The 22,955-nt window shown below is 38.1% G+C and overlaps 1 protein-coding gene across 6 annotated transcripts in view; it reads left to right on the forward strand.

The window, feature by feature from the left end:
• Positions 1–22,955, forward strand: part of FHOD3 (formin homology 2 domain containing 3) — a 377,077-nt gene that overhangs the window by 344,848 nt on the left and 9,274 nt on the right. For 5 of the 6 annotated variants that reach the window (XM_030230647.2, XM_050970943.1, XM_030230654.2 and 2 more), the window contains 4 exons: positions 212–402; positions 1,983–2,175; positions 10,204–10,375; positions 12,327–12,488. In XM_030230647.2, the coding sequence (XP_030086507.2) occupies positions 212–402; positions 1,983–2,175; positions 10,204–10,375; positions 12,327–12,488 (718 nt within the window). Of the gene's footprint in view, positions 1–211; positions 403–1,982; positions 2,176–10,203; positions 10,376–12,326; positions 12,489–13,274; positions 13,313–22,955 lie in introns of all 6 variants that reach the window. The other variant, XM_050970942.1, reaches the window with a different exon arrangement.

Raw genomic sequence — 22,955 nt, forward strand, 5'->3', positions numbered from 1 at the left:
TTCAGTTTTCCTTGCTAACATTACATGCCTAGACATAGTGTGATATAGAAAGCTATTTTTTGTTGTTTTACTAATGATTAATAATGTGAATTGATGTGATGCTGCCACTACCTTGACTCTTTCATATACACAGATTGCATTGCTCCAATATCCAAGTATACAGCTGCAGTGTTTTCACTTCAAGTGTTACCTTTTCTTTTCCTTTTTTCAGGTTGACTTTGAACAACTCCAGGAAAACTTGTGTCAGATGGAAAGACGGTGCAAAGCATCATGGGATCACCTTAAGGCTATAGCAAAGCATGAAATGAAGCCAAGTCTAAAGCAAAAAATGTCTGAGTTCCTTAAAGACTGTGCAGAAAGAATCATAATCCTGAAGATTGTTCATAGAAGAATAATTAACAGGTAGAGAATTATTCTGGTGACAGCAATACCTTGATAGTAAATGACTTGATAAAATTATAAATTGTGACATCATAAATAAGTGTTTTGTAAGTGTTTAAAGCCCATTCCTGCAGGGAATGTTGCTGGGTTGTATGTGGCGCATATTTTTTGTAGTCTCAGTCGAAGAAACATTCCCACTCCAGAAATTTCTATATTTTTGACTAAAAAAGGCAATCTTACAAGCAATCATTTATTCCCAAGGCACAATAACTGTGTCTTTTGCCTCCTAGTCTCCAAAACCTAACATCTTTATAGTTAAGCTGATAGATTTTCTGTTTATCCCTGGGGGTTTCTTTAAGGAGGCTTGGCTTACTGTCTGATAAATAAGGACAGACTGTAGCAAAGAAAATGAAGTTTTATTGACAAATTCATCATATGCAGAAGCTAAAATCAGTCTTGTACAATGAGTTCTTTTGTAGGCAGAGCCACACCTGTTGGCAAGATCTTCAACTATGTGTTTTGTGCATATACCAGCTGAAGGCAGATTTAAGATTCCTCTTAGGATTTTCAGTTGGGTTTAATGAAATTGTGATAGATTTTCCAACTTTTGGATAATTTTCAAATTGCTGTAGGTAAAATTAAGAACTGGATTCCAAATGATCCCAAATTTGTGGGTATACACTTGAGAAGTTGATTCAGCTCTTCTTTCATTTTTGTAATGACTTAGGGTTTATGCCACAAGTAAGCAGAAATCCCAATTGCAATGGAAGGGAAGTGAATTCATTAGTCTCCTGTTGTGTTTATCATATGCATTGTGCAAGTAAAAAAAATACCAAATTTCTCCTCTGATATCCTGCAACTGCTATGATAGTTCTTAAAAATGTTTTCATTTACTTGCATCTTTCTAAGATTGGCAGACTTTTTTGTCCTCAAGGATGTAGATGCAGTTAAAAGGAATTCCCATACATTTTTACACATTCAGTGTGCTGCTGTAAATCATCCAATATAGAAGCAATAGTAAAAACTGCAAATAGTGCAAAAGCTCTGAATGCTACAGAAGCAGTAAAACTGTGAATTGAGAGTGTCCCAAACTAATTTACTTGGTACTAATATAATTTTATGGTCAGTTTTGTGAACCAGAAATTCTTTCCTTCTTGTGTTTGCTAGCCTGTAAATCTGCATTCTTCTTGTCTAGACTTTGCCCAAAATCCTAACAGCCTCTTTGAAGTTGTTTAATACAAATAAATAGAATCGAAACTTAAAAAATATTTTTTTTTCTATAACAGAAATGAAATTGGTCATTCACGTGCCAAATTAGTCATATAAAGTGATGGAGTTCCATAAATATTTTATCTCCTGCATCAGCCTGGGAAAGTAGACTAGGATGAAGTTATCATAGGCTAGACTTTCATGGTTTTAATTATAAAACATACCAATGTTATGCAAAGCATCCATGAAAATTCTGCAGCACAAAGGAAATGATGGGAGCTAGTAAAGTAGTAAATGGATTCGGTGAAAAATAAGGTTGTTGTTTTTTTCCAAGAGACCATCAATAAGGTGTTTTTTTTTCCCCTTTACATCTATAACTCTTTTTTTTCCAGGTTTCACTCATTTTTGTTATTTATGGGCCATCCTCCCTACGCGATACGTGAAGTCAACATCAATAAGTTCTGCAAGATCATTAGTGAGTTTGCTCTGGAGTACCGCACCACCAGGGAACGAGTTCTGCAGCAAAAACAGAAACGAGCTAACCACAGGGAAAGAAACAAGACCAGAGGGAAAATGATAACAGATGTAAGTGGCAAATTGTATCTCCCATAGCAGGGGTTTTTAAAGCTTTCTTTCACTGCATGTGGCATATGAAGTGTTGTTACTCTATTTTTAATTTTAGAGGTCCTTGTGCTGTAAGTAATGAACTCTCCTCTATTATAAGACAAAACTTGCAAGTCCTTGACTGTGTATAATTCCTGCTTCATAAAATTGTATAGGACAAGAACAAACTGAAATTAATTATCCAAAAAGCCAAAAAGAGCTTATCTGTGTGCTGCACAGGGTCCAGGATATCTAGAAGACATCAGGAGCCATGTGTATCTGACCAGCCAAGAATACGAAAAAGAAAAAAACCTAGAAATTACAGTCCTAATTGAGAACATAATTAAGATGATGAATCATCTATTTAAGTGAGTGCAGGCAAATTTAAATGGATTTTTTTCTCCATCTTTAAATATTCTAGTAGTCTTGAGCCTTGATTTTTTTTTTTAATGTCTGTGTGTATATATATGCACATATACGTGTATTTCATGTGCATTTTTTTCTTAACTTTAGAGCACAGACCAGCCAATTTTATGATAACAGACTACTCTGGGATTCTGAAAGGATGGACAAATTTATGTCCACAGTAGTTACTCTGCAAACTTTTTGACTGTAATATTGCATACTCATAGAATAAATGAAATAAAATTAGTTTTCTCAGCATAATAGGTTTTAAAATCCCCTTTTTCTATTTTTTCTTTTTTTTTTTTTTTAAGTTGATGTAGTTTGACTCAATCCAAATAGTTTTAAGAAGTGCCAGTACTTAATAAAAGTTTCCAGCTGTCTCAGAATCCAGATCTGGAGTCTCGATTAAATGCAAGTGTTTCATTGCATATGAGGCTACCCCTGCCTTTGGCATGAAAAGCCCAAGGCTGATTACAGTTTTATGGCTCAGGCAAATGGGTCAATATAAAAATATAAATACATATATATGTATTGGGACTGACATCAATTGAGATTGTATTTAAGTCATTGACTCACAATCATTTGTAGATCTTTCCTGGCAATATCCTCTTTATATTTGGAAATCTGCCCCATCTAGAGAAAATGTTAAACCTGCATTATTATAAAAAAATTTTTTTTTTTCTTTTGGTGTAGTCTCGGGGTAAGGAAGAGACTCTGATTTTATAGACAAGGTGCAATACAGTCATACAAATTTACAAAACTACCACTAGAGCAGTAAAATCATTTTCTGCAATTACTTCTTGGTTTTCCTGATGTATTCTTATGGAGCCAAAAGACAGCATTAACCAAAGCATTTTGTAAATTATCATTTTCATTCCTTCACATATCTTTGACACTTTTTACTAGTTTAAGCAAGACTAAGATGTAAAGGAGTTCCTGTTTTCCAACTGTGTTCCTACCATATAATGCAGTGTTTGTGTATTATCTGTCCAAAATAACTGCTGTGGCAGGACAAAAGGCTTGTCTATATCCTGCCTGCAGAAAATGCAAGAGGGAAAGTAGTTCTGGTCACTGGCAGTTGGGTTCATGAGGCAGAGAAATGGGACCCTTTCAAACCACAAAAAGTCTCAAGCTTGACAGTGAGTCAGCAAGGGGCAGAACCAGGGACAATGGCCTGAAAATGGAGGGAAGGAGGCATCAAGGCCTTTCCCAGAACAAAAGTAGTATTGGAGGAAGACCTCTTGTTAAGCTCAAGATGCTGTTGAGATTTGGCAGGAATTAAATGCCATCTGACAGTTAGTGTTACACCAAAAAATATCTTGCAGATCTTAAAAAAGAGAGTATATTTTGCCTATCTCTAATTTATAATTATAGAACAGTCTTGTTAGCTTGGAACCAAAAAGCCTGCATGAGTAAAAAGCAGCAGTCTGTAAACTGCCCTTACAGCAATATTCTTAAGTGGAATTATTAATGTGGCCACATAGTTATTTCAGAACTTAGCTAAATCTCTTTGAGCATAGCCCAGTAATACAGCCTCATTTACCTTTTATTTGAACTGCAGTATATGGTAAAATTGAATTGAAGTTGCATCAGACTATTTGTCACAGCTTCCTCTGACAACTTCAAAGTTATATCTACCTCAGAACAAGTTTCCAAGTCAGCAGGATGGAAGCTATTTATGTGTGAAGAATTATGAAAACGTGGAATTTTATTGTAGTTTTGTTTTGGCTGTGGTTTGTATCTGGTCTTGATTTTCTTAGTGTTTTATATTTGAAGGCTTGGAAAGGAGAGATAGATCAGTAATGCATTGACAGTGATTCACTAGTTAAAAAATACTGACAAAAGAAAGTTGGGATCTTGACATTGGAAAGAAATTCTTTGTAGAAAGTGATTATAAGATGCAGTAGTCATATGAAAATCTACTTTCTGCTTTTGGTGACCTCAAAGTATTGTACAGTTATTTGAAATTTACCTCCCTGTCCTTTTGAAAGTTTACTCAGGGTCTCATTTTTATCACCTCACAGTACACTGCTTTTAGGCAGATGAGGAGGGATTCTAACAAAAGCAGGAAAGAAATAAGCCAGAACCAGCCTAGTTCTTAAGGAGAAGGCCTGGATCTCTCAAACCTTGTCCCCCCTGCTGACTTGGAAGGCAGAAGGTGCTGGCTTGTTGCATGGAGAGTCTGCTGGCTCTTGACATGGAGAACTTGCATCAGCTTCAACAACTACTCACATGGAGAAGGGCTCAGGAGCACAATGGGGAACATTTCCAGTCTTTCTTTCAGCCATTTGCCACAGATATCTTTGTGTTTATCCATTCTTTATTTGCTGAAGTGGACTGGGCACTGTCAGTTTAAATCTTGGTGAATGTTGTCTGCAGGAGAGGGGTAAGGAAAAAAAAAATTTTTTGCCACAGTTTCACAGGGAAAATTGCCTAGTCTCTGTAACCTTATATCAGGCTTTAGCCAATGATGGCACTCATTTCAGGCACTCTCAAAATAACAAGCAAGCAAAATAGGGAAGAAATGCAATTATAGATACAAGTCTGAGCTTTTAAATTATTTTTAATAATAGTAGGTAATATAAGCATCTGTCTCCCAGATTTATGAAGCTCTGCTTTTCACGATACTTAAGAGTTTCAATTCCAAAATTGCTATGTAATAGACATAATATTTTGAAACAGCACATCCACTGCACAGAAATGCTAGCCTGAAGGAAAAATGTGAGGGCAGGAGGAAGAGAAGGAGAGAGATCTCAAACTGTCCTGCAGCATTCAATATTGAATGGCAGAAGAATCAAATGGCCTTTTTTCCTTCAAATTAACATCTTGTGTCTGCAAGTGGCATTCAGTATTTCCAAAATTCTTTCACTGCTTTTTGATAATATTACATGTTAAAAATTTCTAAGTTATTGCTATTTCTCAGTGGCTTTTATAGTGGTGAAATAAAGATGTAAATACAAGACAGAATATACACACCAGGGTGAGGGCAGATTCCCTTGTGAAACATAAGGTTGGTTTATTTATTTTGCTGCTTTTACTTCTGTTGTCAGTATTTGCTAGAGGCAAATGCCTCTTCAGACATGGGGATATGAAGGGAGTGGTGAACTATACCTCCTGTGCACTGGAGTAGCTTTGGGTGTAGGACAGTGGTTCCAGGAGAGAGTGTTCTCCATGTGGAGCAGGAGGGAGAGAAATGGTAATGCCCAGGTACTGGAGATGGGCAAAGTCAAGCAAAGTGCCCTTAAAGTGATTCCACAGCAAATCACTCCTAGCTAGATTAAATGGGCTGGAAGGCCAGCAGCTGGGCCTTTACCCTGTAAAAAGCTAGCTTGATAGAAATACTATAAATATACTTTTGTTTGGAGCACGGTCTTTGTAATGTGTGTTCTCTACTATTTTTCCTTGCCCTGACTGTCTTTTTGTATTGTTTAGCTTCATTTACTCTCCTGCTGCCCTTTACTTATTAGCTGAATGTAGAGAATGATGCATTAGATTAGACAGATGATAGATAGATAGATAGATAGATAGATAGATAGATAGATAGATAGATAGATAGATAGATAGATAGATAGATAGAATTAGAATACAAGACTGTTTGTATTTCCTATTCTTCTTTCTGCTTCTTATTCATGACAAAAAGTGAAGAGTGGTCCTCTTCAGAAGAATTGTTTTATGGAGTGACTTTCTGCCCCCCAGGGGACAGAAAAAAGAAAAACAGACAATTTTAATGCAAAGGGAACATACCTGCCATGGTCCCTCTGCAAAACACACTGCCTGTGTTTCTGTCAGTATCACTGTGTCCAAATTAGAATAAGCATCTCACTCTTTGCATAAAACATACCCTTAAAAAGTAATGTTAATGTGCTGCTCAACAGTCACAGCTAATCTTCTTATGGAGATTGTGCTGAAACTAAACTGAGGGCCAAAGTAAATCAGGCTTTCATTTTCAGTGATAAATGTTTCTGGAACAGAATGTATCAATCCCAGACAGAAATCAGAGCTGAGATGGAGATAAGGTCAAAAATGTGTATTAGTAACATTAGAGGAATACTATTGGTGGAATACTTCTTCTAAAAAAAAAAACCAAAACAAAACCCACTAATAAAAAGATGTGCATAAAATTTCTGGACTATGTTTGCACTTTATAAACAATCAAACTGAAAATTATGGAAACAGGGAGCCCAAATACTCGAGAAGCCATGTTTTACTTTGGGAAACTTCCATGTGAGGCATCTTCTAACCTAGCAAAGAATTCCCAAGGCATTTGGGAATACAGATCTAAATAGTTTGCTAATTCCCTGTAAATCCCCAAATCTGAGAATACTCTGTATCACATAATAGTTTTGTATGTCTGTTGCATTTAATGTAGTGCAGCCATCAAGATAATTTTAGATGCCTGCTGTCACAGAGGGTGAAGGCCCTGAATAACAATGGATAATTGCATCTCTGATTTCCAGGATCTGGTATCAGGCAGCTACTGGAGAAATTTAAGCAGTTATTGAAAGACTACCCAGCATTTGGTTTGAGTGCCCTGTTGAATTGGAAGTTGAAAAACCCCAGCTTAAAAAAGGAATTAAAACAAACACTTAAGTGTAGAGAAAAGGAATTGCCAAGAAGTTGACCTCTGCACTGAGAGGAACAGCAGCCAGGACCTCCCTGTGCTGCACAGAGCTGGAAGGAGAAGGAGCCCTACCTAGTGTTGTCAGCTTCCATGGGGCAAACAACTGCATGACTCAAGGGAGATAAATGGGATGGGTTAGGGGTACTTTCAGTTCACCCTTTCTAAGTAAATCAGGACATTTCTACATACCCTACTGGCAGGGAGTCTGCTCTACATACAGTCAGCTTTAGGGGAAAAAACAAAAAAGAGCAAGCTGATTGTCTAAGGCATGAAAATGAATTCCTTATATTTCTTCTATTTTTATGTCCTCCTATTGCATAAACAGTACCATGGTTACCTCTTACTCTGTCATGGTTTGACTGTGCTGTCTTTCCTAAATCTTGCTGTTTGTCCTTCTCCACCTTGTCCTTTGTTTCCAGTGGCAGACCGATGAAGAAGAGGATGTTGAGGTATGGTTCTCTGAAAAAGCATGTCATCTCATGTCTCCTGTGTGCTGTGACATCTAATTTCTAACTCAGTATGGACTGCCCAACTCCATCTGCTCAACTGGAACTATGAACCATGACATACTTCTCATACCTTTTTGTCTCAATCATAAGAATGCATTTTTACAGTCAGCTTTAACCATATGCATTCCTGTCCTCTTGAATGAGGATATCCTTATCTGAGGCCTTAATAATTTTTAGTTTCCTCATTTCTTTTCCTTACTGTCTGTAATGTACTGCAAAGTATCCCCATTACCCAAAACATCAGTGATCTAAATGTTATGGATAAGTTATCTTGGGCTATGGATTACCAGGAAAATTTCACACCCCTTAAGCTGTGTTATCCCACTTGGTATTATTTTATAAAGTTTTCAAAAGCATAAATATAGAGTGATGTTAAGCAAATCTTAACTCTTTTCCTTGCTGTATAAGTAGAGAATGAGACACTTCATCCATCATAGAGGTGAGCCATGGAGCAGTTCATGTATCTATCATAAAGTGCTTCTGAAGGTGATGGTCTAGCTATATTCATAATAAAAGTTTATTGATTTGAGAAGCATCTTTTTTGTTCAGCATAAGAGCTTTCTTCAATTTGCTGAACATAAACAATGTGGCTTAATGCTGTTTCATAGTGGTGGTCATTTTCTCACCAGGCTGAGGTTTGACCAGCAATTTATGGCAACATCTGAAAATTAAGGAAATGAAATAAAACTTTTGGCTCTAGAGCTTTGCCCCCAGTGATGGTTTGTGCTGTGTAGCTTAGGGCATGGAATGAAAATTACAATAATTTGCCTGTTTATGCCAACATGTAACTAATCTGTGTGAACAGGAACTAACAGTTATGTGGAGACTTTATCCTTTGGAATTTTTTGGAAATTGTATTGATTACTAAGCAGCCCACATTGTATAAGAGAGTAGTCTTAATGCAAATACAGCATGTCCTTTCATAAGAGTTTTTCTCTAATATTTTTCTGTCTCTTAATTTCACACGTGAAACTCTAGAACTTGCATACTTTTCACATCAAAATGTTGCAAGCTAATCTTTTAACAAGAAAACAAACTTCTAGCTATCAAAATAGGTCTTTTACTGATATATTTAGCTCAGTGCCTTGTAGGGATTATTGTTGCTACTCAGTTAACTTGCTATCTTACCCCAAAAAGTCACTATGTTAAAATAGAATCATCTCATCATTGGTTTCCAGATTAAACTTTTTCAATTTGCAGTCTTGAGATGGGGACTTGATCAAAGCTCTGAAAGTAGGGCCAAGTTTTTCAATTTACCATTCTCTGACAGAAGGGCTTTGCAGGTTTGCATCCCTTTAACTGACTGGGTTGATATCATCAAGTGAATAATTAATGTTGTTTATTATGCAAAGGAAGAAGAGAATGCAGCACTTGTCCTTTCATCTGTGCTGAATTAGAGTAAGAAAGATTAAAAGGAATAACAAAACATACTTCTGTGTCTGATGCTGGGCTGATATGAGTGAGAGTACCGACGTTTATTATTATCTGTTGATGCCTGTTTGCTGTCAACAGGGTCGGTATTTCCTGCATCAGGGCTGTATTTCCAATGCGCTTTGACCTTTCTGTAGATAAGAGCACAGTGGTGAATACCAGCATCCAAGCCCTTTGGAGACAGAGTCTGGGAAGGGAGAGCAGCCCGGCAATGCAAGCCCTTCTCTTTAGAAAGTACCCACTTCTGCTGCTCCCACCCATTCCTAGGTGGTTGTTTTGGTCACTGGTTGGGCTGCTGCATGCTCACACTGTGCCTGCCCAGCTAGTGTAGCTGCTGTTGTTCATGTAGTCGTGGTGACCTGGAAGCAGAAGGCAGACTCCTCTATCTCTTGTAAGGTTTTGTTTGTTCTTCTGACTTCTGACTGCAATTTTTGTGTTTCAGCCATAAATAATTTGTTTGGGTGTTTTGGGACCAGGGACTTTTTAAGCATTAGTGGTAATGTGTATTAAAGTTACTTGTAGATAATTGTGTTTTAGAGCAGACTGAGAGTTTTCTGAGCAGTAAGGCAGAGAGGCAAGAGGGAAAGGTGTCTTTTCCTAGACCACTATCCCCATTTTGTCTTGCTAGTGAAAGTTGATTGTACAGAAAGAAAAGCAATTTCTTTTTTCTGTTGAGTCTCATGCTGTTCCTCTCAGCATTATGCCTGACCCCTGATCAGGCCCAGTCTGGATCGAAGGTTTCAAAGCAAGTCCTTGCTTTGTACCTTTTACTGTCAGACATGAGGTCAAAATTACAAAGCTCGAGCTAATGCATCTGTTCTTCCTCTGACTGTTTCTGCTCCCTGCTGCCACCCTGTTTCAGGTTTATTTCTGGTCAGAGTGAATACTCTGGAGAGGAGCAACTGTTGCTGGGCTCTTTTGGGAATAGCTCTACTCCAAACCAAGCGTGGGAGGACACTTCTTTCCTTGCAATTCGCAGTCCATCCCCTGGCCTATTGTCCATGCTGTTCTCAGTTGAAACAACAAATCCTTTTCTTCCCGCAGTCCGGCAAGTTCTCCAGCAGCTCCCCTCCCTGCCAGAGCCAGCCCCAGGGCCTGCAGTACGCCGAGGATGCTGCCGAGCACGAGAACATGAAGGCTGTGCTGAAGACCTGCTCCGTGGGGGGGGAGAGCACCATGGCCCTCGGCGTCCGCACTCGGAGCCGTGCCAGCCGAGGTGAGCGCCAGCATTTCCTCTTGGCCACCTTTCTTGTGCTGGGGCAGCTGCACAGGGGCCCAAACGTGGGCCGTGTCCCCCTTGCCTAGCACTCACAGCTGAAAAGGTGGAAAGGGAAGGAGAACATCCCAGTGGCGTTTTCATGATAGAAGTGATCTGAGAGGCAAGGGGATGAAGAAGAATTTTCCTGATGTTTCAAAACAGATCACAGCCAGAGTAGGGGTATCAGGAGTCCAAGCTTGCAGAAATTTTCAATTCTCCCTGCGTGATGATGGTGACCGCCCACTAACACACCAATTCTTGTTCTCATCATGAAAGCAAAATGGGACATCTGGAGAATTCAAAATGTGGTTTTCTCTTTATTTTCAATAGAAGGAAGTAGAAAGCAGAAATTCAAACTCAGGTGAAAAGACCTTGCAGCATTTTATGAATGACAGGGGAGAAAATGGGTAGGAAAAAAGGTGATGTGTCTTTTAACCACCTCCCTGCCAAACTGCAAAGGTAATAGGTACTTGTTTTGTGTTCCCCTCGTCACTCCCATACTTGCAATACATGGAAGATTGTTTTGGAGTAAAGATGATGCACCAAAATTCAAGTCTTCATTTTCTTACCTGGTATTTCTTCTCCTTCATATCTGGATATCTTACACTTTCTCGATACCTTTTTTTTGATACAACTGATAGCACATCCACAGCATCCAACTCTAAGTCTGTGTATGTGTACCTTACTAAGGCTTAAAACCATGGTCCTGGCTAATTCAGAAGTTTCACAGCCCCAGTGTAAGAAGCCAGTCAGCTAACTAAAGTACAAAGATTAAATAATTCAAGCTGCACTGCAACAAGCTGAACAGCTGAAGTAATCCACTGAATGCTGATAAGGGGAGTATCCTGATTGTGAGAGTCAGCTTGTTCTTGTTCCCCAGAAAAACAGCAGAGGCAGAAGATGGGTGAGCCAGACAAGAGCTTGTCAGAAGCACTGTTATAGTAGAACTGCTCCTGTAAATGCAAGGAGATGAGCCAGCTGAGTAAAGGCCTAATCAAAGCTGTTCAGGGACTTCACAGATGTGGTATAAAATGGCCTTGTTGGTGATTTCTTAGCTGCTTGCAATTTTACCACATCCACTCCTGCCAAGCTCACTGTCAGTATTCACACTGCACACTAGCCTTCAAATAATTTAAAAACAAAATGCACACAGAACAGTAGCCAGTAGTGGAGGAACCCAAAGATGTGTTACACAATGCTCTGTGGGGTGAAGAGTGCCAGACTCTTGGATTTGAAAATATGGCTCACTTGTTTGTTCGTGGGTTTAACCAAAATTGCTTTCAGCTTTTCAGCTTGCCAACACTTCCACTGACAACAGAGCACACACAGTCACACCAGGACACATACAGTTCTGTGATAGGAAGGTGAATTGTGAAGGGGACAATACATATCAAACCACACTTTATGCCCTTTTCTAATCTCCTTTGCACTAGGTTGTGATACAGATGCTCAGAAATTATTATGTCTTTCTTTCAGTACAAAAAGACCTGTGTTTCCCATTTGCATCAATCTCTAAGATGTGCCATGTCTTCTACTGTCTTTTTAATAGGAGCAGAGAGAAACATGGTCACACTACACTATCCATCCTTGGCTTGTAGGCAGCTTCTAGCAAGCATTTGCCAGTTGTGTGCTCAAGAGCAAGACACCACAGCTTAAAGGAATATGAAGTGTGTATATAAATATATATTTTTTATAATTGTGTTTGAGCTCTTGTCTCTCTCCTGGTGCAGCAGTGATTTAGAAATATTCTCCATTAGGTAGCTGCTTCTTTTTTGAATAGAAGTCAAATTGAAGTCAGGATGACTGAGCTGCCTGCTGTAATTTCCCAAAAAACTCAATTGCAAAACCAAAGTGATGCAAGAGACTTCCTCTCCTCTTTTCCCTGAATTCACTTGCTGGACTTTTCCAGGCCGTATCGGTTCGTGGAACGCTGGCAACGATGACTCCCCGAACGCGACGGATGACGCCGCGGATGAGATCATGGATCGCATCGTCAAGTCTGCCACCCAAGTGCCAAGCCAGCGAGCGGTGCCTAGAGAGAGGAAACGGTCACGAGCAAACAGGAAGTCATGTGAGTATAAATATTAATTGCTCCAAGTTAGGGAACGTGCAAATATTTATATATATCGGTGTAGGAACCAGGCCTTCGGTAGGCAGACATGCACTGGGAGTGGTTTGAGTGTGTGCTGATGATTGGCTTATGTTCTTCTTACTATTGTTTAATCAGTCTTGTATGCAGTGGGTGACTCTGTCTTCTACAGGACTTGAAATGTCCTTAGCAGAATAAGAAGAATGGTTTATGGTGATTTATGGCCTTGCTTATGCATAACTAGAGAGTTCAGATCAGGACCTCAGATGGAGACTGCTTAAAATGCTGTAACCTACTGTGAACTGGCATAAAGATTAATAGTTGTGTCTGTAGCTGAACTTATTCATAAAGCAAAAAATAGTTTGAGATATTTCGCCTTTTAAAATCTTTCTCTCTCGTGCTGTATGCTATCTTTCCGCAGCCCTGAAAACAAAATGTCTACTGCTGCTTGGCTGCAAAGTGGTTATAGAGGAGTTTAACTTCCACTGGGAAGAAAAGGTAGCACATTTATGAGGTGGTCTTTCGATGGCATAGTGTGGCCTTGGGAATGAGCTGCGGCACCCAAGTTGGATGAGTTTGGTTTCGTGGTTTAGTAAATCCAGTGTTTAAGTGGTGATGAACTTTCTGGGTTTGTTTGTTTTTTCCTAATGTGCAGAAACTAGTGCAAATACTATGAGAAGGATAACTACCCAAATAACGTAAGATTTTAGTGTTTAAAGTCATTAACCATATGTGGCTTTTTGACTACCTTTCCATCCATTTTTTTAGCATTTCTGGGAAGTTAGGACAAAGAGGAGACAACAACAGTGAGTGAAAAATGACACAGATTTTCTTTTTTGTGGAGTTGTTCTAACATAACGGGTGATCAAAAACATTTGGTATTTGCTATAAATTAGCATGTGCTGAAAGCATATTCACTTTCCCCAACATGCTAAAAAAGGAACTTATGCATGTGGCAAGAGCAGAGGCAAAGTGGACACTCTGGTTAGATGAGCCAGTCTCTAAACAAAGAAAATGAGCTGACACTGGATTGTCTGTCTTACCTTCTGTCATACACTGTGCATTACGTCTTTCTGGCATCGCCTGCTGCTACCCACTTCCCCACACAGTTTTGGCATTCTGCACGTGCTGACTGCTGCAGTTGGCTTGTGCAAATCAAATAAATCTCCTGTATGTTTGCCTATTTCCATGCTTTATCCCTATTTCTGTGGTTTATCCCATATTGAAGTATCTCCTCTGTTGGCAACACCGTCTTCATACACACATATACCAAAACCTCTTATTCCTAGTTTTTGCCAATACCTTTTTTCCCTAGGAAGCACTTGCTGCAGAAACAACATTACAGGATAATGATAATAAAAATACTATATTATTTTTCAATTGAACTGTTCTTTTATACTCAGTAAAAGCATTAACGAGGATTAAACATTCAGTAAATGTTTGGGCTGGGACTGATTTCCATTGTAATTAATCATGATAGAATCCAGCTCTTGTGCTTGTTTGTTCTTCAAGATCTGGATGAGACTCTTAAGTGGATTAAAAGACAGTTTCAAAACAAACATAAAGTTCAGTAGTTTAATGTCCCTTTTAGCTGACATGTGCAGAAGCGTGGAAGGAGAATATCCTAACTGAACTATTTCACTCTGATAGATAGTCAATATACTTGGATGATGAATTAATTAAGTAGTTTATCTTTAAAATACACTCAGCTGGACTGATAATATGACATCTCCAGGAAATGAAGAGAGATCAGCCCTTGCTAATGCATGATGTGAGTTAAAGGAGCAGAAGATATTCCAGTTAGAAACACATAAACATGTAAGAAAGTAGATTTTTAGACATATCTCAATGATTTAGATTAGCAGACACGATGATATTTATTACCTGTAGAGCAAAGAGACCCTATTATCTGATAGGTTTGATTCATCACCTTCAGACTCCCACACACACATCTTTGGCTTTTGCCATGAGCTTGGTATTCAATCTTTTCAGGAACATCAAAGAGAAACTCACTTGAAAGGAATTATTTTTCCTGTGCATCATGTTGCATACGTCTCATTGCTTTCAGTGCACAACTGGAAAACTTGTCAGGCTTACTTAGCATTCAGCAAAGTTTTTAGTAAGCATGAACTGACACACATGGTGTTTAGCAAAATCAGAAACCCTAAATATTTATATATAGTTGCACTATGAACATTTGCTGTTGTTCCAGCAGAAGGTTCTCATGGGCAAGGGATTTTTTCTCATAAAAGAGACAGTGAAATGTGAAGTAAAAAAAAAAAAAAAAACACTAATTAATAAAGTCCTTTATGGCTAGGGGAAAGCAGAAATAGGTTTATAGAAAATGGTATGCTAAATTCATATAAATTGTTGCAATGGGAAAATGAGACATCTTGATGCGTTCATTTGAAGCATTTTACCTTTTGTGTTTGTTGACCAGTGTGACTGTATCTGGAATGGAGAGAGCTTGGTAGGGCATAATGATGTAGAAAATTGGAGGAGGAATAAGGCAGGGAGTCATCCAGCAAAAGACAGATGGAAATGTCTGTATCTGTTGGTTGAAGATAGAAAGGGTCACTGATAAATCAAGACATGAATAGTAGGAAGGAATTTGTTCAGTGGGAGCTGAAATGAATTACAGAAATCTAAGGTACATGATAAGTGCATAACAACTGAGTTCCTGTGATGATCTGGAGAGATTCTGTGCTAAACCTTTACACAGTGGAAGATTTTCAGGATAAAAGTTTTTCAGGATTGACATTTAGAAGTACAGTAATCAACTAGAAGTCACTGCCTTAGGACAGGTGTTCAGTGACCTGCCTACCAGATACACTAGAGTGGCATTATATCTGAGAAAATAACATTGCAGTGGTATTTGCTCATCAGAAAGCCACAGGATTGAATGAGCCACAGAAACTGAAATGCTCTGTGACCCCCTCAAGGTAATCGTTCAAAGACAGCTTCTGAGGAAGTTGCCATGGGAAGCTTCTGCTGTGGTTTTTTGGTTTTTTTTTTTTTTTCCTCTTATATTTATATTCTGTTTGAAAAAAATAGGCTTCAGCCACCACAGATGTCAGTTCAGCATGTTTTAAAAGCATAAAAATTAAGTTGAAAATATATTGTTTCTGTTCTTGCAGTCTAAGAGAACAGAAACAATATATTTTGCAGTCTAAGGGCAGCTTCCTATGAGAAGGTTTTCTATAACATTATAGGGACATGTTCAACTTAGCAATGAAATAAAGATAATATAATTAGGAATGTCTGGTTCTCCAGTAGGTTTAGAAAAGCCGTCACAAATGGTGCCATAACAAACAATGAGTGCAAAAGAAAGTTAGGATAAGAAAGTTTTAGGAATCACTCTACTTGGTATTCCAAATTTCATGAAGACTAGCACTATCATCCATAAGATACAATGTTTTACTTACATATATTTAATTAAAGAGCCTCCCCAAAACTGCATAATAGCAAACAGGAAGATACTACTGTTTTTTTCTTGTCCATGCACTCTATTTAAATGCAGATCCCTTAAGGGAAAATCAGTCTTCTCAGGATTAGGCTCTTGCTGTGGTGCCATCTCTGTGTTGGTCTCATTGAACTGGATGGATCTGTCTCAGGAGAATGGTACAATTCCTATGAGTCAGCATCAGGAAAAATCACTCCATTATTAAACATGAATAAGCATATGGAAGATACTTGCACTAATTCTAGCCTATGCTGGGCAACACTTGTGCATGCTTAGAAATTGAGAGCAACACTTGTGAATTCCGTAGAAATAAATAGCCAAACAGGGCTATTAATTTATAAGGAAAAAGCTCTTTAAAAATGTGTTGACTGTGCAGCACTGTTTGGATCTAGATCTTCACCTGACCCTGGATGATGAACTATAGTGTAGGGCCTGGGTGTGATTGGTATTTGATGATGAGTAGCACAGTGATGGTTTTATCAGGTGCTGCTGGAGACACTGCATGGGGATGGCACAGAGTGAGAGGCTTGTTTTCCTACACATTGTTTTATCTCAGAGTGGCTCTGTCTGTGTGCACACACTCCTATTACTCTTAGATTTTATTAAAATTTAAAATCTGCTTTAGATTTGAATTAGAAAAGAGGGTTTGGAAAGCATAATAATTGAATCACAATTTAATTTCATATTTATGTGAGATAACACAATCAAACTGATTTGTGATGTTTAAAAAAGAGAGAGAGATGATAATACCTTGTTCTTTTATCAGGCTTTGAAATCATCTGCTAGCCTAATAATGACAGACTTTTGGGGTGTGGAAGCATCTCATAAGGATTTATGATTTATTTGTGTAATGGCTTGCAGGGAGTAACAAATACAAATCATGATGCAGAAATGGGTCTGAGGTGCCACTTGAGTAGGTGGTGGAGATAGGAATTGAGTCAAGTTTATCTGAATCCTAGACAAGTAAACTCAGGGCTGGTGGATTAAATTTAACTACAGAACATCCTAGGTCAAGTATTTCATACTGTAGAAGTGAAATAGGAATCAGCCTGGTGTCATCAGGTGCTAAAATGTGGGAAAGAGCTGTGCCAAAGGACCAGGCTTGGAGACCAGCTTTAGACAAGTTTTAGTATCACATGCAGTGCTGCTTTGGAATAAGCATGTTGTAAGCAAACAAAGTACTACATGAGACACTATTTGAATCCAAACAGTGCATTTATTTTTTGTTGAGCATTCGTAGGGTGAATTATTTAACTTTTTCTTCATATTTTCTTTGTTATTTTCATTATTTTTCAGTTTCATGTCTCTTCGCTTACTTTTTCTGGCTTTGAAAATATACAGAAGTGCCAAAATACCAGGAGGGAGACTGTTCTTCTGGTATTTATAGCCTGACTAAAAGCAGGAGTTAATGGAAATTATACTTTTAAAAAAATGAAAACCTTTCAAGAAGAAAGACTATATAAAATGCTTAAAAGGCAAACAACATCACTTTGAATTTGCAATTAATTATTTAGGATTTGAGTAGCTGGATCTTATCAGGAGTTTGAGTATGGGGCAGAGTAATCTAGTTAGTGATGCATATTTTGGAGCCATTCTTTGCATTTAGAGAAAGTAAATGTATGACTGATGGTATTCAGTATCAAAGTCTGTTTGTCCCTACACAAAATACTGAGCCTTCAAAAGGCCAGTACATGGTTTAAAGAAATGGAATTATTGAATAAAAATAGAATGTGAGATAAAGCACTTTGAGCTCTGGCAGCTGGAAGGTTATCTCCATTAGATGCCAAGATAGCTTGAGTCTTGGATGCCTTTTAAGTAATACATTCTTCCATCCTTAGGATGGCAAGATCTTTGCAGAAGTAGGAGAATAGAACTCCCATGATCTACAATAAATAAAAACAAACCCAATGAATTTAAATTATTAATTGTACTTCATGAATTAATAATAAATGCAGTTGAGCACAGTAAGCTCTAGAAATTGAAGTTTCTAATTAGGGAGAGGTCTCTGTAGTCCCCTTTCTCATCTATGCCAGAGGCTAACATCAACAGCTGTAGGAGAGCAAACAGGAGAGGCAGAATCATAGAAGCACAGAATCATTCAGGTTGGAAGAGACCTCCAAGTTTATCAAGTCCAACCTTTGCCCAAGTACCACCCTACCTGCCATTCTGCTGCATAACCATTAGCCATTAGTTGTGTAACCCATAGGACTTGCCATGAGTTTTGATAGCTATAAATTTATTTAACTCTTGAGGCTGAATAGCTGGTTCCATGTTTTCAGTTTTATCCCTTGTAATTGATGGCATACATAATTGTGATTGTTGATGTCAAAACCATTTCTGAGTTGGCACACATTTATTTATAAGTGTTCAGTTTCTGCTTTACAATGTGTATTATGGAGTTTTTCAATAGCTTTCTTTTAAGATATATGATTTTGACAGATAGGGGTAGACATTCTACTTATTGCATGTTCAAATGTATAGTACCTATATATTTTGTTGGCAGTCTCCATCAGTTTCAGACCATATCTCTCATACCTCAGGGTTTGTTCAAGAGTTTTTGCCTAATCCTAGCACTGTAGAGGGAACTTGCAATCATTCTGTACAATTCTACATGACATAGCCTTCAAAACAAAAGGGTTATTAAAAGGCTGGTTTAATTATCTGTTTGAAAAATGGCTTGTAAAAGAGGCCTGAATTCATTTTCCACTCACAATTTTAGTCATTTCTAAAATGAGTATTATTCTGATAGAAATTGTTTCTTTTGGGGCTCCTAGGCTCAAACTTTCTGATTGAAACAGTTGGTTTTTTTAAATAGAGGTCCAATGCACCAATATGTGCATTCCTTAACTTTATGTTAGATTCCTGCACCACTATTAGAGATTTTGTGGACTGTAGTATTTGCTTAAAACTGGGCAGCATTGTTGTAATCCATCACCTGAAAATGGGGCGAGAAGTTATTGCAGTGATGTGGGAAGTCAGAATTAAATATGCAATGCTTACAAAAACTACATATCTTTTATCCCTGTTTATTTCACTTCACAGGGAGAAGAGAGATATGAACACTGCACATTCACATGCACATGTACATTACAACCCAAGCACAGGGGGTGTGGTGCAGGAACAAGGAGAAAGCTGCTGCTGTGATGGGTGGTCCCAGGTCGTTTTAGAGTAGCTGTCACCTCATGGGACTAAGTGCTTGTCCAGGCAAAGCCAGTGTCCCCCCAGGATCTGACAGCATAGGCAGGCCATCCTTGTGCTGTGTCTCCAACATTGGGAGAACCAAATGCAGCTTCCCATGGGCTTCTAAACAAGGACTTACAAGTGTTGGAATCTCTCTGGCCATCTCTTCTTAGCCATGTGGCACTTCCTTAATTTTGGGAGAGAACAAGCTGAAGGTAATGCAGGGGAAACTGCAGGAGAGGAGCAGCTGATAAAGAGCAGGTGCTATTAGTATTATATGTAGAAAAAAAAAGCTGTTCCTGTTCCCTGATCACAGCATATTGGCATTGACATTTTCTATATAAACACCATTATGCTACAGTTTTCCTACTTTTTCAACTGTAGTTCTGTAGGAAGAAGAAATAACTTTACTCCATTTGTTTGCATCTTACAGGACATACAAATTGTTTTCACTTTTCCCAGTTTGTCGTTCACTGCTTTAGTGAATTCATCTATATTGTCCTCTGATTTCATTTTAATTGATATCTTTTACAGGTAAAGGCTTTTGAATTCTTATCACAGGATTCATTCCCAAAAGTAGGATAACTAAGTTTTAAGTGTCTAAAAAAATGGGATAGTTGATTTGCACACCATTAATCCAAAGTCGATAGGATATGTATTTTGCTCTCTTTCTCTCAGTAATAAATTAAGTTGCAGATGTTTCTCTGGTCAGTAATTTGTTCCTTATTTTCATCATCCTTCCTTCCTGAAAGATTGTGTCTTTCAGCATCCTAGTAAGAACTCAGCGGCACTGAGCTGCTGGCTGACAAAATCACTGAATTCTTCTGGAAAGCACCTCATCTGAGAACGAGAGAAGGCAGAGAGGTACCGGGCAGCTTTCATGCTGCCTTTCTGAAGAAGTGCCGCAAACAAACACCATCTCCTGTGTGGCTTTCCAGAGCAGGGCGCTGCCACAGCTGCCAAAGGGAGCCCTCTGCTGCCACCAAGGAATTTAGCAAAAGGCGGGAAGGCAGGGATTTGCTTGGACACGGGTGTCAGAAGTGTTTGGAGGGAAGTCTCTCTTAGAAGAAGAAAAAAAATGTTTCACAAAAAGCTATTTTGCATTTATCTTGTTCTAGCACTGCATCCAAGATACACACATATATATATAGATATAGATAGATATAGATATAGATATAGATGGATAGATATAGATATAGATATAGATATAGATATAGATATAGAGGATAGATATAGATATAGATATAGATATAGATATAGATATAGATATAGATATAGATATAGATATAGATAGATATAGATAGATATATAGATAGATGTGGCTTTTTCTAGGACGAATAACACCATCTGATTAGTGAATTTACAAGATTGTTTTGATCACAGTTATTTTTCATCTGATGGGCTCACAGAGAGGATGCCTTTTACTGTTTTATTCCCCAGCATGGATTTCTAATGGGAATAATTAATTTGCATTCCACAGAGTCCAGGTGCTCAAGTTTGGTCACACTCCTCTGCCAAGTCACTCTCCAAGAGAAATCTCTGTGTTCAGAGCCTGATAAATACCCTTAGTGGGTCATTTTAAAATTCCAAATGAAAGGTAAAGGCTGAAGGCCTTAAACACTCACAGTAGGTTATTTACTTTTTGTATCCCATCTCCTGTCTTTTTCCAACCTGTGCATGTTTAATGCATAGTCTGGTCTTGAAAACAGTGTATAGTGACTCTGTCATGACTCACTATATACTCAGTCATGCAGCCTTGGTTGCTGGTGAGCTTTATACTCTTGATGCTTTACCTATTATTAGTGGAATCACTTCTGACTGGTGAGGTTAAGTGGGAGAAATTATCAAAGAGGTGGCAGCAGGATTGCTTTTAGTAGTAACTCTTCATAGTGAAATTCATGTAAATTAAGGGGGTTTTGTCACAGAAGGCTTTCAAGGAAGGAGTTAATTTTTCTTTTCTGCCCTACTGTTGGGACTGTGTAAATGATGATCTGTGAAATACATAAGGTTGGAAACTTTAACAGTCTCAACTACATGTTAAATATTACTTTGAAAACACATATGCTCTTCATATGCAGCCCAGGTTCTCTAAAGCAATGTTACTTTTTGTTCCCTATAATATAAGCCACCTGGAGATGAAAAAAGCAAATTTAGCTTTCCTTATAAAGTGCCAGTTTGTCCTTTCCTACTCCTTTCTGTGTCACAGCCACCATAAGTAACACCCAAAGGTGGTTGTGACCTGCTAGATTTCTTGTTAGGCGAGACTTGTGCCCTCTATGAAGTGCTGACAGGACTCAAAGCAAAGCTGCAGAATAATAATGCATAATAATGTGTTGTTTCTGAGAGTTTTCTATGTGGCTGACCCAGACAAAGACCACATTTTAGTTGTGTGTACTTCTTCAGAGAAGTGTATGATATATAAAAATTCACCTACAAATCTCTGTAAGAAATTCGCTACACAAAATGTTACAGCATTTCTGTTAAGCAGTTAGGCTTATTCATATTAAGCAATGAAATATGCATAATTAAACATGACTTAAATGGACAGTGGCATAAAAATATGACAAGGATTAAAAAACCAAATATGAGCAAGGCTGTATGGAGTGAACTTTTGAGTTGCAAATTGCCATTGCTGGTCTCACTGTAATAAAGTCCAAGACAATATGTTAAATGTAAATATATGAAATCATAGACTTAAGAATGCAAGCTAGATGTGGATAGGTAACAGAAAAAAACCCTAAGATAAATTAAATTAAAAGAGATGATGGAGCTGGCACATCTTTGTAGCAGGAATGGCACTCATTCTGTGACTGCCTGAGCAGGAAAATGGTCACACCTATTCTGCCTTACGAGTGACTCACACAAATGCAGACATGCATGCCAAAAGCCATTGCAAATGCAAGAACAAATGGTACCAGCCAGACTGATCATTATTCTTTGTTGAATCTTAAAATTAAAAAAAAAAAAAGAAGTATGGAGAGAAGAAATTAGAAGTGCTATCTATTTGTTTTTTAAAGAAACAACCAAACCCTAGATAATTATGTTCTCTGATGGAGAGAGCAGAGCTATGCTTCAGTAATTACTCTTTTTAAAAACTTTTCCAGCATAATGCAAAGGCTATGTGTCTCTGTAGATTTTGACCCAACAGACAGAGTCAAATTCATTGAGTTCATCCTAAGCACACTGCATTCTGCCAGAATATCAAATAGAATTCTAGATTTCCTGATTAATAAAGAATATCATACCCTCTAACCCCAGAAAAACAACATTTAGTTTCCTGGTTATGGGATCTCAGCAGGCTTTGCTTGTGACAAGAGTAAAAGTTATTTTCTCTCTGTCTTATGTTTCTTTAGCAAATGTTTTAAAAATTGCTCAAAAGAACCTAAAAGGTCATTTGAAAGTCTTATTTTTATTGTCACTGCCTCCAAAATGCATTCCATAACTCAGTTTAATGTGATCTGCAGCAGGCCAAGAGTTTTACAAGCCAAGATATTATGTCTAGTCCAGTTAGAAACATGACAAAGTTCAGTGAAGCAGAGAGAGTGAAGACCTAGGTTGAGAAATGTAATTTTGGCCTCGTCTATAAAACATGGACAGAAAATGTCTCCCTGAATTCAGTTTTGATGACATAACATGTTCATGACCTAAGGTAGAGGAATCCTACCAAGCTTTATGAGGAAATGGATAAATGACTGAGGACATCTGTGTAACAGAATGTCAAGACAAGGTTCACCCACCTCCCACAGCAGTTTTGCTCCTGTAGATAACTCGGCCTTCTCCTGGTTTCACCTTTATATTCAGCAAAT

This window comes from Serinus canaria, chromosome 2, assembly GCF_022539315.1.
Source record: "Serinus canaria isolate serCan28SL12 chromosome 2, serCan2020, whole genome shotgun sequence".
NCBI lineage: Eukaryota > Metazoa > Chordata > Aves > Passeriformes > Fringillidae > Serinus > Serinus canaria.